The sequence below is a fragment of the Erithacus rubecula genome (genome assembly GCF_903797595.1).
Source record: "Erithacus rubecula genome assembly, chromosome: 16".
Classification (NCBI taxonomy): domain Eukaryota; kingdom Metazoa; phylum Chordata; class Aves; order Passeriformes; family Muscicapidae; genus Erithacus; species Erithacus rubecula.
The window spans coordinates 6,293,204-6,315,033 of NC_136668.1; the positions used below are offsets into that span (position 1 = coordinate 6,293,204).

The 21,830-nt window shown below is 39.1% G+C and overlaps 2 protein-coding genes across 3 annotated transcripts in view; one reads left to right on the forward strand and one right to left on the reverse strand.

The window, feature by feature from the left end:
• INSYN2B (inhibitory synaptic factor family member 2B) overlaps positions 1-18,562 on the reverse strand; it is a 28,967-nt gene extending 10,405 nt beyond the window's left edge. Inside the window, exon 1 of one of the 2 annotated variants that reach the window (XM_079319938.1) lies at positions 18,363-18,562. The gene's annotated coding sequence lies outside the window, so the exon portion shown is untranslated. Of the gene's footprint in view, positions 1-18,343 lie in introns of both variants that reach the window. The other variant, XM_079319937.1, reaches the window with a different exon arrangement.
• The window catches only part of DOCK2 (dedicator of cytokinesis 2), a 155,042-nt gene that overhangs the window by 75,087 nt on the left and 58,125 nt on the right, over positions 1-21,830 (forward strand). Inside the window, exons 28-29 of the mRNA XM_079319919.1 lie at positions 19,609-19,707; positions 20,799-20,893. Coding sequence (XP_079176045.1) covers positions 19,609-19,707; positions 20,799-20,893 — 194 coding nt within the window. The remainder of the gene's footprint in view (positions 1-19,608; positions 19,708-20,798; positions 20,894-21,830) is intronic.

Genomic DNA, 21,830 nt, shown 5'->3' on the forward strand with positions numbered 1-21,830 from the left:
GATTTGAAAATGGCCATTAAATCCTACTATGGATGAAATATCCAAAACTGAACAATACAAATGTGAGATCTTAATTTGGAGGGAAATTGAGGTTTTAACAAAACGCAGATTTTATTTTTTTTTTCTTTTTAAAGTTGTTAATTTTTGAGTGTTCAGATTTGGGTATAAGATTGCAGCTAAATTCCCAGCACAGTGGTAATTTACTATTAATCCTGTTCCCTGTTAATTCACTGGTCATTTCATTAGCCTTAGTGCTTCCATTAGCTCAGAATCTTTTATTTAAGCATTGCACAGATTTTACCATATTTAATTTACAAGAATTGAGGAGATGGGTGCACTGGGAAAGATCTAGTTACAGAATATAGCAAACTATTATGTGGCATCATGTAACATTTAGGCACTGTAATATAATTTAAGCAAAGTAATGTGATATTACTGCATTATAAAGTTTTAGAAGAAAATGAGTGTTGGGTTATTTCACTGCGGAGAAAAATGTCACGTAAGATATTGAGGAAATAAATATGTAATAAAAAAATAAAATTAATACCAAATTTTAATTTTGTGATATGCACGAAGTCATAGAAATCTCTGTGCTGATTGTGCACTGGAAACAAGAATCACAGTAAACAAGTCCAGCAGATTCTGCAAACAACATTCCAGTGCCAAGTTCGGAGTTGTCACATCACCCACTAATTACCAGAGACGTTTTACGGTTTTGTTTGAGAATTTATCCAAATATTGCAGCAGCATTCTCCCCATCACAGCTGCTGTGCTCCAGGCAGATGGACTACTTTAAAAGTTATACTTGCCCAATTAAATTCCGAAAGAAGCTTTAGAAAGCTAATCCTTTGTGTTTTAAATAAAAGTAAAAAGCCCTTAAGGGTTTTGTGAGAGCTCTCTCCTTTGGCTGTAGAGGCATTTGAGCTACTTTCCTGCATTCTTAATTTGAAAATTGCTATTTTAACTCTGTTGATTTTTAGCTACCTTGTCATCCAATACTCTGGGTTTTCTATGAATTGTAATGAACATTTTGGTGCTGTTGTTTGTATTAAATCAATCTGAAAGAAAAGAAATATATAGCTAGGAATGTTCAAATATTTAGACTGAAAACAAAGAGTGGTGAATTTCAGAGAGTTATAGGTGTCTATTCCTGAGTTAACAAATCAGTGCAGCATTGCCAGTTGCTAAGTTTTAATAACATTTTCCCTTGCCCAGCATCTAATTCTTCATTCTTTCCTGACACAGCGATTTAAATTTCTTGTTTTCCTCATTATTTTGGCATTGACTGATGTAGGAAAAATCCTAAGGATCCATTTCATAGAAATGCTTTCCATTTGTTAATTTAACTTATTTCACTCACAAAGAAAAGATTAAGTCAGTTTTAAATAATGTCTTGTAGTAATAGTAAGAGTTCAGTAGCAGTAATTTACTGGGGTTTAATGTTCCATGACCTCACATCCAGCTCTGCAGCCTCTTCCTGCCCAACCCTTCCCTGTCCCAAGGCAAAGTGCCCTGGCTGCTCTGCTCCAAGAGCTCCCTGGGTTTGTTCCACTCTCTCCATCCTCACCTGGATAAGAGCCCTGTGAGGTGCTGGACGGTTCATGTTATTTTAAAATAATTTCACATTTCATGTTCCTCTTTCCAGTGTTTTGAGTATGTGAATTTGACTGATGATGTTGCATTTTTTTCTTTTTGGCTTGGCTGTTACTGTTAAATCTTGACTTTTAAGGTGTCTGCATGCTTTGCACACACAATTCTTAGTGTGGTAGTTACTCTTCAGTGTAAACTTCTCCTTACTCTACTGAAATTGTATCCCAGGGTGTAACAGGTGAACCCTCTAGAAATCACTCAGGTGCAAAGCTCCAAACAGCAATAGAGCTGCTTTTCCAATCTGGGGATTGTGGGTTTGAGTTCTTAGAAATGCACACACAGCTTAGTCAGACTGCCAGGCAGAGGAAGTTTGACAAGAAGACATTTTTTTATATTTTTTTTCTTCCATCTTTCCTGCCTCTGCCTTCCCGATTTCTTCAACAGAGTCAAACGTATTTTTTTGGTTCATATTTCAGTTTAATGGCTGAAGCTGTGGGTAGAGTAATGCAGATGGTGAGGATAAATGGAGATTACAGGGAATTCCATGGAGAGAAAAACCATGCAGCAACAGACAGTGGGGATCTTGGAAGAGTGCAGATGTGTGAGAGTGGTGGTTCTGGGGGGTTTCTGCAGTTTGTGGCAAAATTTAATTATTTAAAATGGTTTTCAAATTCTTCCAGCTGCAGCTGGGCACCTTAAGTTTTCATTTGACAAGACTGTTCAAAAAATAAATGTTTTTCTTATAGTAAAAGTGTTCGATGCATTTTAGAATTTTTTTCCCTTATGCATGTTTTAAAAACAATATTTATTGAAATTAAATGTTTGGAGGCAACCTTTTCAATAAATAAAGGAACTAGGTAAAAGTTTGTGGGGGCTTTCAGCGGGAAGATGATTAGTGTAATTTGCCTTCCACTTTTGAGCATCCACACTTTAAATTTCCCAATGCACTCTATGGCAGTGGGCTGGAACAAGGTGATCTTTAAGGTCCCATCCAACATAAACTGTTCTGATTCTGTGATAGGTGACAGCTGTAATAACTATAAGATAATGCATTCAGACTCAGCAGTTTTCTGTCATGTCTGATTTGTGGTTTGTCCTGTAGAATACAGATTTTCTATGATGCACATCTAGATGGACATTTTCAGTTTAGAGAGGCAGCTTGCTGTATTTAATTATGGTTTGTGATTGATACTCTGCTGTTTTCTGGGTGGGAGATTCTCAAGTTCTAGGAAATCTGTGTGACTCTCACTTTCCCTTCATGTTGGAAATCTCCCCAGGGCTCCTAAACTCTTGCTGGGATCAGAGGCTGCATGTGGAGGCTGTTGTAAATTGTGTGCTTGTTGTGGCTGCAAACAGCCTGACCACTGCAGAGCTCTCCTTCTGTGCAGGTTCATTTCTCTAAACAAATAATTAATGTCTGAAATGCACCTTTTCCAGTTAACAAGTCTGAATTAAGGCTTTAAAGCATGTTGGTTTGGATGTTGCTTTTGTTCCACTTCATTTTCTGTCTCCATCAGAAACTTCAGCAATAGCTGTTGGCCAAGCTGCTTAATTTAGTCATTGCTCTTCTTTGCATAAAAGTCATGTTGAGCTTTTTTTCCTCAAAATAATGAGAGATGTTGAGGATAAGTTTAGATATGCCTCTGAAGTCCCTGGAGACTGCAGTGGAACATACATCACCAGCTAGCAGGGAGAGCTAGAGATGGATTTGAAACCATTGGAACTGGATTATGCTGAAAATTACCTCCTTTTCCTGTCCTCCTTTCTTGCAGAGGGAAATGGATGGAAATGTGCTCAGAGTTCCAGAGGAACTGCATGCAAGGAGGCCTCTGAAGGGAATATTTTCCAATGAAAATGGGTGACAGATGCAGAGCCTATAAAGTAGAAACAGTCCCCCAGAAGTGCAAATTTGCAGCTTGTTGTGATACACAGGAAAAGCTGGCAGGGAACAGGAAAGATGAAACTGCTGAGAGAGATTTTTAAATGGCCTCTGTGTACAGGGGCCTGTTGTTGATCACAACAAGGAGTCTTATTGCTTTGGGTCCCACAGAACAAAGCACAAAGCTATTTATGAAAGTAAATATGTTTATCATAAGAGATGGAGTAATTTGTGGAATACAGTTTTGTACCAGGAGTTTTTTTCCAGTGCACAGCTTGTCTAGTGTAATATTCTTCTATTTCTTACTCTAATTGGGGAGCACACAGAATGTTTCTGGTGGTGTGCAGGGCCACAGAGGAGTTCTCTGGATGTTCCTGCATGTGCTCAGTTTTCCCCTACTGCAGTGGCTTGGTAATGCTGAAGGAACTTTGCTTGAGCAAAAAGGACTGAAGAAGGCCAGAACTTTTTTTAGAAATCCTGCTGATGGGTTTTGTAAGCCACCTCCAGGTGGGATCAAGTGACTGGAGAGGAAGATCTAACAGAGATAAGGAATACAGAGTAAGATGGAAACTTCTGTCCTCAGAAAGGGAACATTTCAGTAATGGAAGAGATGACAGGATTTTGTCTCAGATTAATTTTATGGCAAGATCTGAAAATTATTTCAGGTTGGTGAGACTGGGTAGAGAAAATGCTGTAATATTTACTGCAGCAGAAAATGGTCTTAGCTAAGCAAGTTTTAGGGATGAAAATTGAGTGTGGTTTGCCTATAATTTGGCTGAGATGATGCAATGCCATTCCACATGAAGTGCTGAAGATGCACTAAGAGATAAAACCATGATGATCTTATTTCTGAAATAACTTTCAGAACCATGGTAGTTGAAATTCCTTTATTCTACTTCAATAAAAATGCAAGTTCTTTTCCTTTGAAAAGATGATAGATTCCATTTGCTCTGCCAGGAAAAAAAGCCAGTATTCATGGATTAGAAAACACTGTTATCTCAGTATTTCTTCTGGAGCTCATACTGGAAGTTGTTCGTGCAAGGTTTAGTGTCAGGAGGTAAGATACAACTCCTGATTCACTTAAGAGGGAAGCATTTCAGTCACATATTTATAAACAGACACAAGTTGGATTTTTTTTCAGTGTTAGTTTGCAAAGATGAGTGTACTTAAAACTGAGAAGCTTCCCTTGAAGAATGGCTTGAATGCCTACAGGGAGAGGGAAGTTATCCAATGTGACAGGCTGGTGAGCTGGAAAGGGTCCAAATAGCTGGTTCACAGCACAAAATTTCAGTTTTCTTCCTTGGATAAATCTTATCAGTTGAAAAAATATTGCTAAGTACTTTGTGTTTGGATCAAAGTGTGCACACATTTTACACCTTACAGCATTGTAGGTTTATATTCAGGCTTATATTCAGGTTAAGAGAGCTGTATGTAGATCTGTAGGTCACCTGTGCACAGGCAGGTTTGCACCTTGTGCTGCTTTGCAGCCCTCAGCACTTGGTTAGAGACAGATAAGTTCATGAAAAGAACCTTTTGAACTTTCTCTTGTTGTCAATTATATTGACTATGCCTGTTAAAACAGCAAAACTTACTATTTTTCCCAAGAAGCAAACTTAAAAGCTGCATTTTCATGGTTCCTATGTGACAGGCTGCCATTGACTAGCACCTTTCTCCTGGTGAGAGACTGCTACAAAAAAAAAAAACATTTAAATCCAGTATAAAGTGGTTTAAAAGACTTTGGCTTTAACACTGGGGGTTTAACACTGGGTACTTCTTTAATTCTAAAAAGCAAGTTCTGAGTGTACTTGCTGCAGCCCCTTAGCTTCCAGTTGGTTTCTGGTGTTTTTCCCAATAAATTTTTCATTTTCAGATCAAGAATGACATGGCAAAGCTGCATCCAAAAGTATTTAGCAGTGTGCTGTGCTGCAGCTGTGTGGAGTGCCTTGTAAGCACTGTGTGTTCACTTGGGATTCTTTAGGATCTCCAGAACTTTTTTTGCCACTTCAGTACGTGGGAGTTTCAGTAAATGTAAGGAGTCAACTGTTACTGGTGTCACAAACCTGGGAATTTGGGGGAGCAGTGAGAGAAGAACCCATGCCAAGCTCCCACTGCAGTGCATTATCCCAAGGCTTCTGTTTCCTGAGCACTGGAACCTGCCTGGGAATATTGTACCAGCTCTCATCGTGGTAGCAGGGCTGGAATTTAAAATTGGTCCTGAGCCTTTTTTACCTGTGTTCCTCCAGCCCAGTGAGTGACATCAGAAATGTGAGTAACTGGATATTTCATCCTTCAGAGGTGGATTTTGTGCACTTAGCTGAATGCACCTGGCTGTGCCTCTTGCTGGGTTTGAAAACAGTTTTGGTGTGGGGGAATTGAATTATGGCAGCTCAGACTGGCTGACAGGAAGGGCAGGAGAGGCTGGAATTGTGCTTGTTGGCTTTGGCAGGGTGTCTGCAGAGACTGGCACTTCCCACAGGCTCCCAAATTCTGGCACAAAAAGCTACAGGTGGAGGAGAAATGGAGGTTGGGTACAACGAGCTGGGGAAAAAATCTAAGATCAGCTGTGGCCACGGCTGTTGTCAGTGTCAGAGGAAGCTTTTCTCAGGCTTTACCACCCTCAGTGCACTCTGCTCAGGCAGTCTGGTGCCTGGGCACATCTCCCCTTCAAAGGTTTGCAAAATGGAGCTGTGGTGTGATTGCCAGCAGGGTTGGTAGTTCAAGTTCTTGTGTGAGCTCTGTTTCATTCCATCCTGAACCTGCCAGGAGCCAGAATTATCCATTCTGGAGGGGGATTAGTGAGGAGCAGAGCAAGAGAGAAACCTCAGTTTGTTTTGAGTCTCTGCTATAAGTAATTTTATATCAAAATACACCAGCCTGCTGATGTTGGAGAGCTCAGTCACGTGTGTTTTGAGGGGTTACATTTGAATAGAGAATTGCACGATAAATCTTTGCATGTTTGTTCTCTTCTTTTGACTTTGCAGTTGCAAATTTTAGTTCTGGTTCATATAATCAATAATGAAGGCATTAAGGAAATTCAAAATTCAGATTTATAAAGCAAGTATTTGGTAAGAACACAACTCTTGGTATCATGACTTAACTTAGCAGCTTTGTGTTGCTATAGAAAAATGGCAAGGGACAACACAGGTGTGTTTTACTTGTGTTGGTCTGTTGTGCAATGCTTCTCTTTAAATCCATGAGAAAGGCAGCAGGTTTATTCTCTTTTATGGACATTGTAAAGGTAGTTTTTACAGTTGTGTTTTAAGTCTGCTTCACCAACTTATCCATAATTCTCTGTGATTTTATTCTGTCAATTTATACACCTCTTCTGCCCTGTATATTTAAACAGTCTGCAGCTTAGTGTTGTTTGTGAGGTGCACAGATTATTATTATGCAGGGCAAGTGCCTTTATATTTGAATTGTAGCATCATTATTGCCTTTTCTATTCTCTACCTTTTCTAAAGGTAGAAAGAACTTGCTTTTGAAAAGCCTTGTTTTATGTGAGGAGAGGATTTGAAAGAACCCCCCTTCATTTAATTATTTATAGCCTGAAAAATAATGTAGCCTTACAATTGCTCTCCAAGCTTTGCACCAATCCCCATGCTAGGAGTACCAGGAAAATGAAAGTTTCTTTGCAGCTCATGCTTTGACAGAGACACCCATTATAAGTTACAGCATTATTCCCACGTGTAGAATTATTTTATATTATTAAAATGTTTATGGCTAGATAGTGCTTTTCTTCAAAGCAATGGAATAAAAATTGAGTCAAAACTTGTCCCACTGGGGTAAGATAAACAACTGGCTAATTTGTTCTTCACATTTTATTCAAATAATATTCTTTAATTTTTACCACTTTTTGGTGGCTACTGCTGGCTTGGGGCAGATAATGAGAGCTAAAACTGTCTCAGTACTAACAGGTACTGAGGAATGCTGGAATATAGAACATTCAAAAAAATGCCAAGCAACTTTTTCTCCTGATATTTAAAAGAAAATTTGTGATTCTTCTTTATCCAAAGCTTGTTTAGGTTCTCATGAAGCTGGAAACAGCCTGAGTTACAAAGGAATGGCACTCCTGGCTGGAACTCAAATGCCCCTGATGACTGAAGGATTTAGGTGACCTGTTAAAAAACCTTAAAACACAAAATATGAATTTACAGTTTTTCTATCAACTTGTAGCTAAATATTTCTCTATATTCAGCTTTAAATCTTGATAATATTTGTTATTTCTTAATACTCAAGAAATATTAATGTAAATAATTTAATAAATCTCTCAGTTCTCCATGTAGAGAAATTGAGGCTCTGCAGTTTGAGGTCATTGTTGGAGAAGCCAAGGGCTGAGATTCAGTAGCTGGGGGTCTTTGGCACAGAGCATAATTCCTATAGAAACAGAGGATAAAGGGAATTCTGTGAAACTGTGGGGTCTTAGGAGGAGGAAATAGTGCATGTAGGGAGGTAATAATCATGATATTTGAAGGAATTCAATCCCAGGGCAGAAAATGTGAGATGATGACACTTTATTTTGTGTTGAGATGGGGAGAGAGAGTGATCTGGTGACACATAAAGTATCACACAGATTTTATTTTTATCACATAAATTTATGTTCTGCTGGGCACATTTAGAATCATGGATCTTGTGTCTGGTCTGTCCTGGAACATGCCCAAAGAGCAAAGGAGCAATCTTGGTTTACAGAAGTAAATCACAAAAACAGAGATAAACATTTCACTCTCCTCTTGGGAAAGGTGATGCTTCAGCTTGTTGAGTTTCTGAGATGGCACCACAGAGGGAGGGAGGTGATGGTCACTAAGGGAAAGATGAACATGCCTGGACACTCCAAGGGTTCTGAACCTTGCTGGAGAAATGAACACTTTTTCTGGGCAACACAAGCTCCTGTCCCAGTGATGCCAAGAGCAAAAGCAAAACCTGTTTGTTTCCTTGCCTTTCTCATTTCTCAATATTTCTCAATATTGGTACTTTACAACTGATTTGATACCTTATATACATTCAAATTTTATTTCTAGCTTACAGAGTTGTATTTAGATAGTCAGAGAAGTTAATAATTGATTACACATCTAATAAATCTGCAGTGCCCTGAGCTGTGTGGCACCTTGTCACTGAGTGCTTGTCACTCAGGGTTGGGGTTTTTGGTATTCAGGCTTTACTGAAGCTGGCAGTTTGAAGAAGTTCAGAAGTTCTGTTTGGGAAATAAGTATCTTCAAGAAATTTTTGTGTAGTCAGATTATTTTTCCACAAGTGAGGGCAATTATTTCAAAGACAGGAGATAGAAGACATTTAGCATTCTGTACAAATTAATAGAAACTTCAGTTCCTCATATGCTTTGAAATATTTGAAAGTAATATGTAAGTTAATTGCATAAGCTGATGAATATTGGCTTAAACTCCCTTTCTCTGTACTTTCTGATTCTCTTTAAGCATAAGGATGCAGAATGACCCAAGTAATTGAGTATTTTGCATGATTGTATTATCTCTAGCTGGAGAACAAAAGAGCAATCTCTGAAGTAGTTACATAATATGGAATATGGCCTGTCTCAAGAACAAAGATGACCTTTCTTCTTTTTTGTATCACTGGGATGATCTCCCAGGGCCTGTTAGTGAAATATCAGCAATTTTATGGAAGTTCCTTCCTTCCTTCATTATTCCATATGTACACTGGGTTGCCTTAATGGCCCTGCAATGAGGTTATTTTCAGAAAACTGCAGTGTTTTTTATTTTAAAGAATAATTTAAATGTAAAAGGTCTCCTTGGGAATAGCTTCAGGTTTAATTTGGGTAAGTAGCAGCATGATTACTGCAAAATACTGCAATGTAAACCAGTGTTATTTAGAAGGCAAGTAAAACATGAGCACATAGGTGTGGTTGTGTCTCACTTCAGACAGGGCTGGACATGCATTTTTTCCAATGTTTTCCAGAAAAGTTAAACAAGAAATCAAATGAGTACCTTGCCACAAAGCTGAGCCAGGCAGACAACCCAGAAGCTGGAGAGGCTTGGGTTAGGGTTATCATGTAATGTATTAGCTGCATAAAATTGTGTGATTCAGGTTTTTGTTGGTTGGTTTGTCCTGTAAAATTAAAAAAAAAAAAAAAAAAAAAAAAACAAACCAACAACTAAACACCTTAAAAAAAATGATAGAACCCACAGAAATGTTGCCATGTGTAATCTGTCAAGATTGCTTTGTTATTCCCCTAAGTCCAGAAAAAGAGTTATGAGGCAGGAATGTCTCACTGGCAGCCTGAGGGCATGTGTACCCTTGTATAACAGGAATCGACCTAGTTCAGTGAGAACATCCTTTCCTTTTTTAAAAAAAATAAGTTTAATATATTGATAGAGATGTTTGTAATGCTGGTGTCACTTGTTTTGTGAAGAGCTTCCAGAAAAATCACAGCATTTTCAGAGCTGTTTCTGCTGCAATAATTAAGATTTCTGTTAGCAGACTAACCAGGATTGTTTTCATGCCCTTTGCCTGTCCCCAGGGCATGGCACAGGTTTGCACATCAGGCTGTTCCCCTGGTAGCTTGTTTGCAAACTCTGGGGACAGCACTGATGCAGGACTTGGAGCCAGCAGCAGGGGAACCATCTGAGCAAGGGCAGCATTTGGGTTTTTCCACAGCCACACACCCTGCACTTTCACACTGCCCAGTGTCTTGGCCACCAAAGAACCTGCTGTGAAATCCTGCATGGTGTCTCCAACCCAGCAGAGTGCAAGTTCCTTTTTCTGCCTTCTCCCAAATCCCTGGGACCACATTACTGCTTTCCTGTTTTCATGCTTGGATGCTCTGTTCTTGCAGAACATCTGTGCCTTGAGCTGCACAACCTGCTCCTGATGTCCTGGAACCCTGATTGAACACAGGCTTCTGTGATAATCTGGAAGGGTAAAGGAGCTCCACTACTGCTCCTGAATCCCAAATTTCCTCCTTCTCAACTGCCTTATTAATTCAGAATCAACTATGAACAATATTAGTTCTTCTCTTTTTTAATATATATAAATGATTTGTAATTATTTGTTAAATGTTACTAAAATATTTTAATGTGTGTTGTATTTAACAGTACTGGAGGTCTTGTATTAAGGCAAGATCAAATAAAAGGCACTTTTACCTTCTGTGACTACAGTGCCATTTCAAAAAAGACAAATGGCTTTGATCTAGTAGTAAATGCTTTATTTTCATATTTTCTGAATATAAGAAAGACATTTTTCTTTGAAGGGAAATACTCTCAGAAAAAAATACACTCCATTACTGGATTCCTAACACTGAGCACAGCAGTCTAGAAAATCTTGTTTTAAAATATAAAATATTAGCAGCTTCCTTTAAAACAAAAACTGAGCAGAACAAGTAACTTTTTTTTTTCTTCTTAATGAACATGCCTTGAAAACTGATAATAATCTAAATGGAAAATTTGATTCCAGTCCCTCCAGCTTCCCAGACTCTTGCCTTAATATTATAATGTTGCAGCCATAGTTTAGAGAGTCTTTGACCAGGAACCACACAATATATCACAAGGTCCAGGTCTGGGAGGCTGTAATGGAACATTCAGCTCAAGGCTTTATGTTAATAATTATGAGTTAAGAATTTGTTTATAAAACACACCATAATGATGTTGTCAAGATGTGTCTCCTCAAATATCTTGGCAGTTCTTTTGACTCTGTGATGGTACTGCATCTACTAAATGCTTGTTCTGTTCCTCACCTCTATGGAAGTGAAAAGACAGAAAATTTCCTGCTTCACACCAGGTCCTTTGGTGGCATTTCAGGGGAGGACCAGAACAGAGATGACACCACCAACCATGATCTAAGAGACTTTATGAACAGCCTCAGTAGCACAGTCCTGAAGCTGCTATTAAACCCAATAGCACTAATATGGAAAATACAGTGGAGGTGTAGGTTTAATGGTTCTAATCATCACCTTTTCTCTGTGTGTGTTGTTAGATATGTACTGATGCTCCCACACACTCTGTATTGCAGTGACTAATCATAAAAATAAGAGACTATAAGACTGCTCAGGTGATGCAAACTCTAAATATCAGAGGCATAACAAATGATACTTCTCTGGCACTCCCATTGATCAAGTTTGCTTTTATAGGTGTGTGATTCTGCTTATGTTTGTTTCCTGCTGGGATTGCAATTCCCTAACCTGTATCTACACTCATTATTTCAGTTTGCTTTGTCCAAGAGAAGGTTCTGGCACCCTGGTTTCTTAGCAAGACAATGTATTGGAATGAAATCCTAGTTTTGAGATTAGAAAAAGAAATCTGTGCAAATAGCCTTGAATATTTTGGCTGTAAATCAACATGAAGTGTCCTTTTGGCACACAGTCATCATCCCCAGAAGGAGTTCAGGTGGTCAGATGATGTAAACCACAAAATATTTTGATAATCATGTTTGGGAAATTGTTGAAAACTCTTTGGAGCCCAGTTTGTGTTTGGGAAGATCTGCTGTAACAGAGTGTTGTTACAGCAATACCCACACATTTTTCTGAGGTTGGTTTATGTTTGGGGTTTTTTTTGGGGAGCAAGATTTAATTTCAGAATAAGGATTCATTTTTTTGTCAGAGGGATTTAATGCCAGGGGAGCAGAGGTGCCAGGTTTTACCATCCTGGGGTATTTCCAGAGAGACAGAAACTGGAGTTCAGTCTTGTCCCAGTGTGTTTAAGATCCAGAGGCTCCTGGATTGCAGAAACTGAGCAGCCAAGGGACAGTCACACCCCTGATGGAGCCTAAGCCAGGGCACTCTGGAATTCTTCACCTTTTACCGGATTTTGACTGGTTTTTCTTGTCATTTAAAAAAAATAGAAGAAAAACCAAGAGTCAAAATAATCCCTGATGCAGTTATTCAAAGGAATTTCAACTCTCATCTTCATTCTACTTTTATTTTAAGTATATAATGAATCCAGCTCTTGGGCTGGTGCTAAGTTATTAAAGGAATATTCCTTATTCTGCCATAGCCCAGGGATAATGTGTTGGAATCCATCTAAAAATACAGATTAGCATATGCACAAATAATTGATGCAGACAATGCTATCTGGAAGTTTCTATCTGTATATTATTAGATTATAATACATTTTATTTCTATAATATTACATTATAATTGAAATTCAATCAATTTGGATGTGACATCCCTTGGAGAGACCCACACTTGAGGAGGATGAGTAATTGGCTGTATGTTGTGGATTGGAGATTGTGTCCATTACATTCTGTGATTTTGGAGTTTCATCCTTTCATCTTTACACCTCTATTTCCACAGGGTTTTGTTTCATGGAAAATTCCCTATGCTTTCCATTAAGCAACCTACCCAAGATTCAGTATGAAAAGCTCTCCTTAGAAAGATTTTGGATTTTGCTGTGAAGTTTTTGTTTTAGCCCATTACTCTGCTAACCAGACTCCAAGATATTTTCAAGCTTAAAAGTGGAGCCCATTGTTACAAAACAATTAAAAACTTAACAAAAGCCCCTACTGGATATCATTTAAATATGAAAAATATTTCAGATGTAAATTAAAACTGTTCTAACAGTTGCTAGTTGCTATTAATCAATCCTAAGCAAATATTGTGGTACATTGGTTACTGTAATGGAGGTGTTTTGTTGGAAAATTACTTTTATTGGGCCCTATTCTCTCCATAAGATCTATTTAAAAGTAAGAAGGAAGTTTCTGGAGTGAAATTACTTTTAACAATTTTAAACAGAACTATTGATATAAAGCTTTGTTTCAGCCATTCACAAATATATTTTATTAGTCTCATCTCTGATCAAGTAGTTGAAATTTAATTTAATTTTTCTGTCTTCAGAAAATGCAGCTGAAAAAGAACAAAATCAAATAGAGTGATATAGTTCTGGGAAAACAGAGGTGGCTCTGTTTCATTTTAAGGAAGTGAATCATCATCCAAGACATTCAAATTTAAAGTACATGGCTTAGCAATAAAAGATGTTACTGCACTTTGAAGAGCTTGGATTGCTCAGTTCTGCTCTTTTTGACCCCGGGGTTGCAGCTGCTCTGTTCTGCTCTGCAGTCTCCTGTTGCAGGAGTTGGTTTTCTCTCCTGGCTGGGTTGGTTCCTGCTGTTGCACATCTGGGCAGGGAACTCTTCCCCCAGCCCCTGTTTCACTCCCTGCAAGTTCCCAACTTGGTTTCTTTCAAATGGAAGAGATTGGCCAATCCTTGTTCCAGTAAATAAACATAGGCAGTATTTTTAATTTTATTCCTTGCCTGTAGTTGGTGTGCAGTTCCCCAGTTTCTCAGGAATGCTGACTGCATCATCCCTAAGGTGGGATGAGTGCACTGGAACCCTGGGCAGGACCAGCCAGGGACCTGCTGGGCTGCCCATCTGCTTCAGAGCCACCCAGGAATGCAGCAGCACCTGGAATGAGGAATTTGGGAAATGAGCAGCCTGGCAGCCCCAGGACATGGGGGTGTCCCAGTGCACATCTCATGGGCAGGGCAGGAAATCCTTCTGAGTAGCTCAGGTGGCTGTGGGGAGGAGGCAGTGGGATGCAGAGGAGGAAAAGCTGCACAGATCCCTGCAGGCAAAGGGGGAGATTGTGGGGAGGAGGCAGTGGGATGCAGAGGAGGAAAAGCTGCACAGATCCCTGCAGGCAAAGGGGGAGATTGTGGGGAGGAGGCAGTGGGATGCAGAGGAGGAAAAGCTGCACAGATCCCTGCAGGCAAAGGGGGAGATTGCACCCAATGGAGCAGAGCTGAGATCAGGAGTGTGGCAGCAGGGCCTAAGTCAGGCGAAACAGCTCTTTTTTTTTAATCTTTTTTTCTTAGATAACTGTGCTCTGGACTAGTTCAGTTTCCAAGCAATGATTGCTCATTCCAAATCAGCACCATAGAAGAATCACAGAATATTCTGGGTTGGTCCTTGAGTTCAGCTCCTTAGGGAATGGCCCATACAGGTATTAAACCCACAACCTGGGCACCATGCTCTGACCAGATGAGCTCAGCTCAGTGCCTTCTGACCTCACTGATTAATGTTATTCATAATTTATTTGTAAATATGCCTTGAAGATGAAAGTTAATATTACAGGAAAAGTAGTAAATTACACAACTGTGTCTGAACACAGACTTAGAAGTTAAATCAATTATGGTGGAGTGTTCCTATCAACCAGGGACAGTAGCAGAAATTCTGGAGTGGATTTATAGCACAAAACCAGCCAAACAACAAAACCCAGCCGCAGAAAAAGCATTGCAGAGAATGAAAAATCTTCATTTTTGGAATATTGCTGAAAAACCAGTACAAAGTTAAAAATACACCCCTGTAAAAAACAAACTAAGATGGCAAAGGATATAATCCATTAAAATCAAGCTACTTTTATGTCCTACCATGAAACATTATCCTACTGCTTTTATCTATGTATGGAAAAGTCTTGAATGAAACAATACTGACTAACTTGTAACATCTTAAAATCTCACAGAGCTGCTGCTGTTCCTCTCATTGTGTTAAAAAACTGTTCTGTATAATTGTACCTGCTAGTCTGCTGCTTTTATAGTTGTACATCCTCTCAGCTAAATCTTGTGAATGTAAAGAAAAGGGTGGAGCAATCTAAAACAGCCCAGCATGTTTTCAGTCAGAAACCCAAGGCTGTCAGCGAGACAGGGAAGCAGGATGCTGTTCAGTCAGCTATAAAACACAAGGAGACAGAACCAATGAACTGTATGAATGTCTAAATGGGAAATTAAAAACTCAGCCCCACTAAGAGTAGATGAATGTTACTGTAAATGAATTCTCAGTAGCATGTGCTGGCTGGCAGGCTCCAGTAGGGATGGAGAGCTGCTCCCATTCCACACGTGATGGATACTCGAGGTTGTTGCATAGCAGCCTGTCCTAATGTTTATGTATTTGTGCCTTCCCAGCTCAAAGCAGTACATTTTAGGGCTGCACATGCATTGGCAGGGACATCTATTTCTGGAGAGGAAACAGAACTACTGCATTAACAATTCACTTGAAATTCTGCTTATTTTTCCTTTCAGACTGGTATTGTTTAGTATTTGCATAATATGATCAAGATGTTTGTCTCAACCTGTGCCACAGTTCTCAAAGTTTCATGGGGTTTTCTGAGGAACTGTGGCTTCAGGCTGCTGTGGCTCTTTGTGGCATCACTGAGCATCTTCCACACTTGTTTTCAAGTTGCTCTTTAGCTCATGACAAGGAGCAGCTGTGATGACTCAATGATTCTGTGAAGACAGTATTTTTGGAGACCTTCTCAATAACAGGCTTGTGGTACAATATAAATATTGATGGTTTTTAACACTCCATTAAAATAGGGGAACAGTTAGTTTTTCTTTAATTACACTCAAGATGACATATTTATCCCTTTTCCTCCAGAAAGATGTTTGTACTTATTTCTGAAAAAAAAAACCCCAACCAAAACAGAACTCTTTGGCCCAATGAAACTCTTGGTCACTCTCTTTATGTGTGTTATTTTTACAATTACTGTTTCTAACATGCAATGAATTTTGAAACTTCTGGCTTATCCTAAAAGGGAGTTCAGAATTAAATCTAATCTATGATTGCTCCAAACCCCACAGAAATGCTGGGTAGTTTGAGTAAGTTTCTTTGCCCCCTACAGAAAGCTGTGTGTTGATCAAACATGGTTAGTGTGGGATCACAGGTGGTGAGGATAGTGCAGAGCCCCCCTTACCTCACCCTATAGGGAGGGTGAGCAAAATGAGCACTTCCATGTGGTTTTGTGTTTGCACTCAGGCTGTGTGTTGGTAAAGTGCTCTATTAATGAGGGTAAATGCTACTTAAGTGCCTACATTAAATAAATATCCCCCTGAGCCCTTCCAGAAGTGCTTCTGCATGAGGACTGCCTACCCTGCAGCCACTGAAACCCTTCTACCAGATTACATCCACATGTAGCTTTATTCCATGGTATTTCTGTTGTTTTCCCAGTGCATTTGCCTCATCCTCTTGCTGCTGCTCTATTTGAAGTTACTACGGCAACCTGTCACCATCTGCTATTATAAAGTGTGCTGGGCTTTAGTTGCTAGGTGTTGAAGTTTGTCATCTTACTCATATGATCCTGATGTTCCTCAGCTGTTTCTTTTCCTGTACATGTTGCATCCACAGTTAATCTGCACTTTTTCAGCAGTGCAAAAGATTTCACATCTTCCTGCTTGACCTTAGGAAGCGCTGTTTGTTTTACAGAATAAATCTGCAATTCCTTTTGATGTACTTGGTATATACTCAACCAAAACATTTCTTTCACCTTACTCACTACTTTGCAGTGCTTATACTAAACCCAGCACTTTGTTTCATTTTTATATGGTATTAATTACCTGGGAATTTGAATGTTTCTTGGACATTTTCCCCTCTGTTTTATTTTTATTTGACTACCTATTTACTCGTGTTCCTGCTCCTGATAGCAGTACAGTATTCATACTATCAATTTTCCTATATCTTTACGAGTTTTTGTAAAGTCTGACAGAAAATTGGATAATTAAAAAAATAGAATTCAGTGCTGTTTGTTCTGGATTCTTTTGTGGTCAAAAGGAAATTAATGTACCGAAGTTGGGAAATATTTTATTAGATCTCTTTACAGTCATGCAGAGGTGTTTCTGGGTTTTTTTTTCTGTTCATGTTGTCTCAGTAGTCAAGTGTTTACTTTGATACATTTATTTTTTTATACATTTGACCTAGTTATAATCAATGTTTTCTGCTGTAATTCACAAGTCTGAGCACAGCTAAAATTTTTTGCTAGGATTCTACCTGAACTTCACCTTGTCTGCCTCAACCTTTTTTATACTATTCAATCCCTATGTGCAACATTTGATTTAATGAAATTTGTGTTTTAATGGATTGCTGTGTGACTCTGAATTTCTTCTGCCCATCCTGTGAACACTCAGGCTGTGTCCAGGCACAAGAGCTGGTTCTTGTGCAGAACTTTCTGTATTCACAGGCAGTTTTTGCTCTTTGCACACCCCAGTAAGAGGCACTTGAACCCCAGAGAATTTCAGTGAATGCAGAGAGATATTTGCAGGTTTGATCACAGCTGTGGAGAGCCCTGTGCTATCCTTCAGTTCAGAGTGGCAGAGCTGGGGGTGCAGGGGCACTTCAGAGATCTGAATGAATATTTACTGCTGCCATTTGGGGATTAGGAGGGAGGGGCAAGATTTAAACCTATAAAGATGCTATCAGATGATTTCTGATAGTTGAGATTGCTGGCAAGAAAATTATTAAAGATCAAACAGTATCTGTAATTCCCTGCTTTACAGTTACATGGAAAGGATGGAGGAAGTTTGTGCAGCAAACCATCTTTACTGACACCTTTTTTATTCTTTCAGTCCGACTGGTGTGAATTTGACAGGTTTGATGTGAGGTTCTGGCCAGCAAGATGTGATCTTTGCTTATGGCTCTTTCCAAGCATATCCTCTGTTAATTTTAAAATCACCATACCCAGTCACTAAGGCATTTGTGCTGTACCACAATCACAGACATAGCTAGGCACGTTTTTTGAAGTTGGTTTTAACAAAAGAAACAACCTTCTTAAAGTCTCTATGCCCTTAAGCATCATAACACATCTATTCAATGGTTGTGAAGAAATGCTGCTTATTTCAAGCAGTGATTATTTAACTTGAGCCCAGAAAGGCATTCAGTGGTGAATGCTTAACTACTAAAAATACGAGCTGCCTTCCGTGTCAATTCTCCCACTTCTGCCCGGAATCTTTTTTCAAAATCAAGACATGAGAAGAAAACCCCCACACAATTTCGGTACCAAATCCTTTGCAATTCATTATTCCTTTCAGCTATGCATTTAACACCACAGCAAAGATTTGTCTGCTCCAGAACTGTAAAAGTGAAGTACTACTGCAGGAAATCCAGCATTTCTTTTAGAAGAGCATCAGTACCCGAGAACACACGATTTCTTACCTGAAAGCTTTTGGTTTACCTGCAGAAAATGAGTCTTCTTAGCCTTAAAAAGTAGGCAAGGCTCTCACTAGCACTAAGGTCACTCCAAAAGAAGGCAGGATAGGTCCTTTAGGTTGTGATTTCACTCTTTGTATGCAAGAAGTGTGCCGGGTCTGCTCACGTAGGAATAAATAAATAAAGCCCCGGCAGCACACAGGGAGAGCAGCTCGTGGAGGGAAGCACAAGACCTCTAGTGGCGACAGGCAGCAGCTGAGGCAGGATGCTCCTGCTCTGGAACGGGGACAAAATGGTTGGGTACCACTCTGATGTGACAGAGTGACCCCGAGCATCCCAGCACCACCACCTGCACACCCAGGCTGGGCACCCCCGAGCAGGATGCTGAAAAGGTCCAAGGGAAACTATTTTTAAATGAAATAATTCAAGAATTATTTACTGTCGAATTAGATAATTGAAGAAAAATATTTTGCATGCTCATCAGTTTTGTTGTTGAAATAAAATCAAAGCGTCGAAAGCAGTTTTTAAACTGAGAATTAAAATTTCAGCAGATTAAAAAGAACCACTAAAGAGGAATCTTCACAGTCTTGAAGGAAAACTGCAAATCATTGAAGTCACTATTATTGCTTGGGAAAGAAACAGCTTTGTGACTTTCAGTAACTTACAGTGAAAACTCAGGGCTGGAAATCATGTTGTATCTTTCAGCATTTTGACTTTTGGAGTTGAGAAAGATAAACACTTCTTTTGAGGAGGTTGGAAAGAAGTTTTGAGATATGAAGGTCATAATGTTCATTAAGTTTGAAAGTTCTCTAATAGCTGCTTAAATACTTGCAGAATGTAAAAAAATAGGGTTTCTTGCACTATTTCTTCCTGTGAATTACTAGAAATTTTTGATTCTAACATATTTTCTTCCCATGAATTCAAAACAGAAGAGTCCTAGGGAACATCAACTCCCTTTTAGGAGTCTTAAGGTGATACTGAGTCCTACTTTATATAAGAAGTTTTCTTGTCACAATGTGTGTTTCCATGTGGTGCCTCATTAATGATGCAGCTTTCTCACAAGAGCCCATCCCTTGCCAAGGCAGCTTTGGAATAATCCTTTTGAGTTCTTACTTTGTTTCTTTCATCTGGGCTCGCCAAAGCTTGAATATTATTTATTTTTGCATACATAAAGGGATTTTTCAGGATTTCACATGCTTCAACTTTAGAAGGAGTACAATCCAATGTCCTAAGTAATCCACATGTGTTGATTCTGCCTGTTTTGCTTTCAGAGTCATTTTGTGGCGTGCATGACAGCAATCCTAAACCAGATGAACGACCAGCATTATTCAGTGTACATTGAAACTTTCCAGACAAGCTCAGAACTAGTGGTGAGTACTAAGGGATCATGGAGTTGATAGTCATAGTCTTTGATTCCTTGTGAAAAATCAGTAGATTTGTTTTTTGGAGTTTCTTGTCTGATTCTTCCTTGAATGAATTCTGTTGTTGCATTTTCTGCCTCTGTGTTATTGCACTGCCTCCCTCTTGTAATGGTGGCACTGGACAACTCTGTACCCAGAAATTTGGAAAGAAACAAATTTCTCTGTTTATCCTGGCACCAAGGTGGTGATGTAATGATCCAGAATTAGTAATGGAATCTTTGTGCTGTACTCTTTTGAGGAAGAGGAAAATAAAAAGAATAAACTCACATGAAAACAACAGCAAAACCTATTCTCAACTAGTTAACATTCCTTCCACACTTCACACATGGTGATCCATTTCCATTTTCATTTTCACTATTGAGTCTACACTCCTGGTGCAAATAACATTGTAAGGTAAATGCAATAAATTCCCTATTCTTGTAGTGCATCCTTTTATTGTAATTGTTTCTGCCATAATTTAATGGTCCCAGAAGGTTTCCACAGTCCTCTGTGTGTCATTTTACATTCCTGCTGTAGCTGTCAGGTAAGGCAGGGTAGTGGCACAGCTCTGGATTACATCTACAGTTAGTCCATGGAGGCAATTGCTGCCCTTGTCAAGAATTAATCACTTTCCTTCCTTTCTTAAAGTCAGAATGGTTCCATAACTGAAATTTTAAATGTGGACCATGTGGAGTGAAAAATGAAAAAATCCTGTATTTTTCAAACCTATTCATTCTTATGCATAGTGAAACTAATTTTAAAAAATATTAAACTTTACCCAGAAGTACTACAACTTTTTCCTTCCATTCATTTATGCCTTCTATTTTCCAAAGAACCCAGTCCAATGACTTTAATGGAGTGGCTTTTAGCTTCCATTTGGAATTTGGGACTGCTGCTCTACAGGGTTTTGGCTCCAATCTCAGATTTACTGATATCGCCAGGAGTTCTTCTCCTGGCTTCACTGAGAGCACAGTGGAACCCCCATCCTGGCTCCTTAATCCCTCAGAAATATTTCCAAGTGTGTTACACAGCCCTGGCCTGACTGCATTCTGTTGTTGCAGGACTTCTTGATGGAAACATTCATAATGTTCAAGGATCTCATTGGGAAGAATGTTTACCCTTCAGACTGGATGGCCATGAGCATGGTGCAGAACAGGTAAAGGGGAGGAGCAGAGCTCCTGTGCTCTGTGCTTGTCCACAGTGATTCACTGCATAGCCTACAAAACATTTTTCAGTGCAGTCTAGGATTCCTTTATCATTCCAGTCTGGGGAATGCCAAGAAGGCTTTATGAAACATTCTGAAACAATCCATTAAAGTTTGTTGCCTGTGCTTTAAGTCCACTTAAAATGGAAAGGGAAAATTAGTTACTTTTTAAAATTTATTTGGATGTTACCTTTACTGCTGAACTTATTCTGACTTCTGGTTTTCAAAGAAATATGTTGAGTTTAGATGCTGGATTGTGTTACCAAGTGAATACACTTTTAAAGCAAGACTTTTGTTGAGACTCACCTGTACTATATGTATTTTAGTTTTGTAGAGGTGGTGGTAACACTGAATTTTATAGAGGCTGCAGAGGGACAGGTCTCAGAGTTAAGTGTCAAAAGTGCATAGGTTTGAATTAATTTAGTCCACAGATGTTGTTTGTCTGAAATGTCACAGTTACACAATTCTTCCAACTTTTATAATATATAAAAATAGAGGATTGAGGATGCTCAGTAAAGTGGATCATCTCAGTCTTGAGGAAAAGATTTTTCAATAAAATTTATCATTTTTTGATATTAGATTTTGATATTGGATACATTTTAATCTAGGATTTGAATGTAATTTTGTTATATGAAAAGGTTGTTTGGGGCTTTTTTGCATTCTATGATTCAAAAGGGAAGGTTGTGCTCTAGTGGGTAGAGATGGTTCTAGTGAGGTGTCCCAACCTCACTTTGTGATGTCCAGGGACATTAATGATGTGCAGAGGGATCCCTGAGCCCTCCTCTGAGGTGGGCAGCTACAGATGTGCTGGTGATGTGTAAATTCAGGTAACATTTTGTACATTACAGGGGTTTCATCCCTCTTGGTTTTCTGTCTGAGCCAGTCTTTG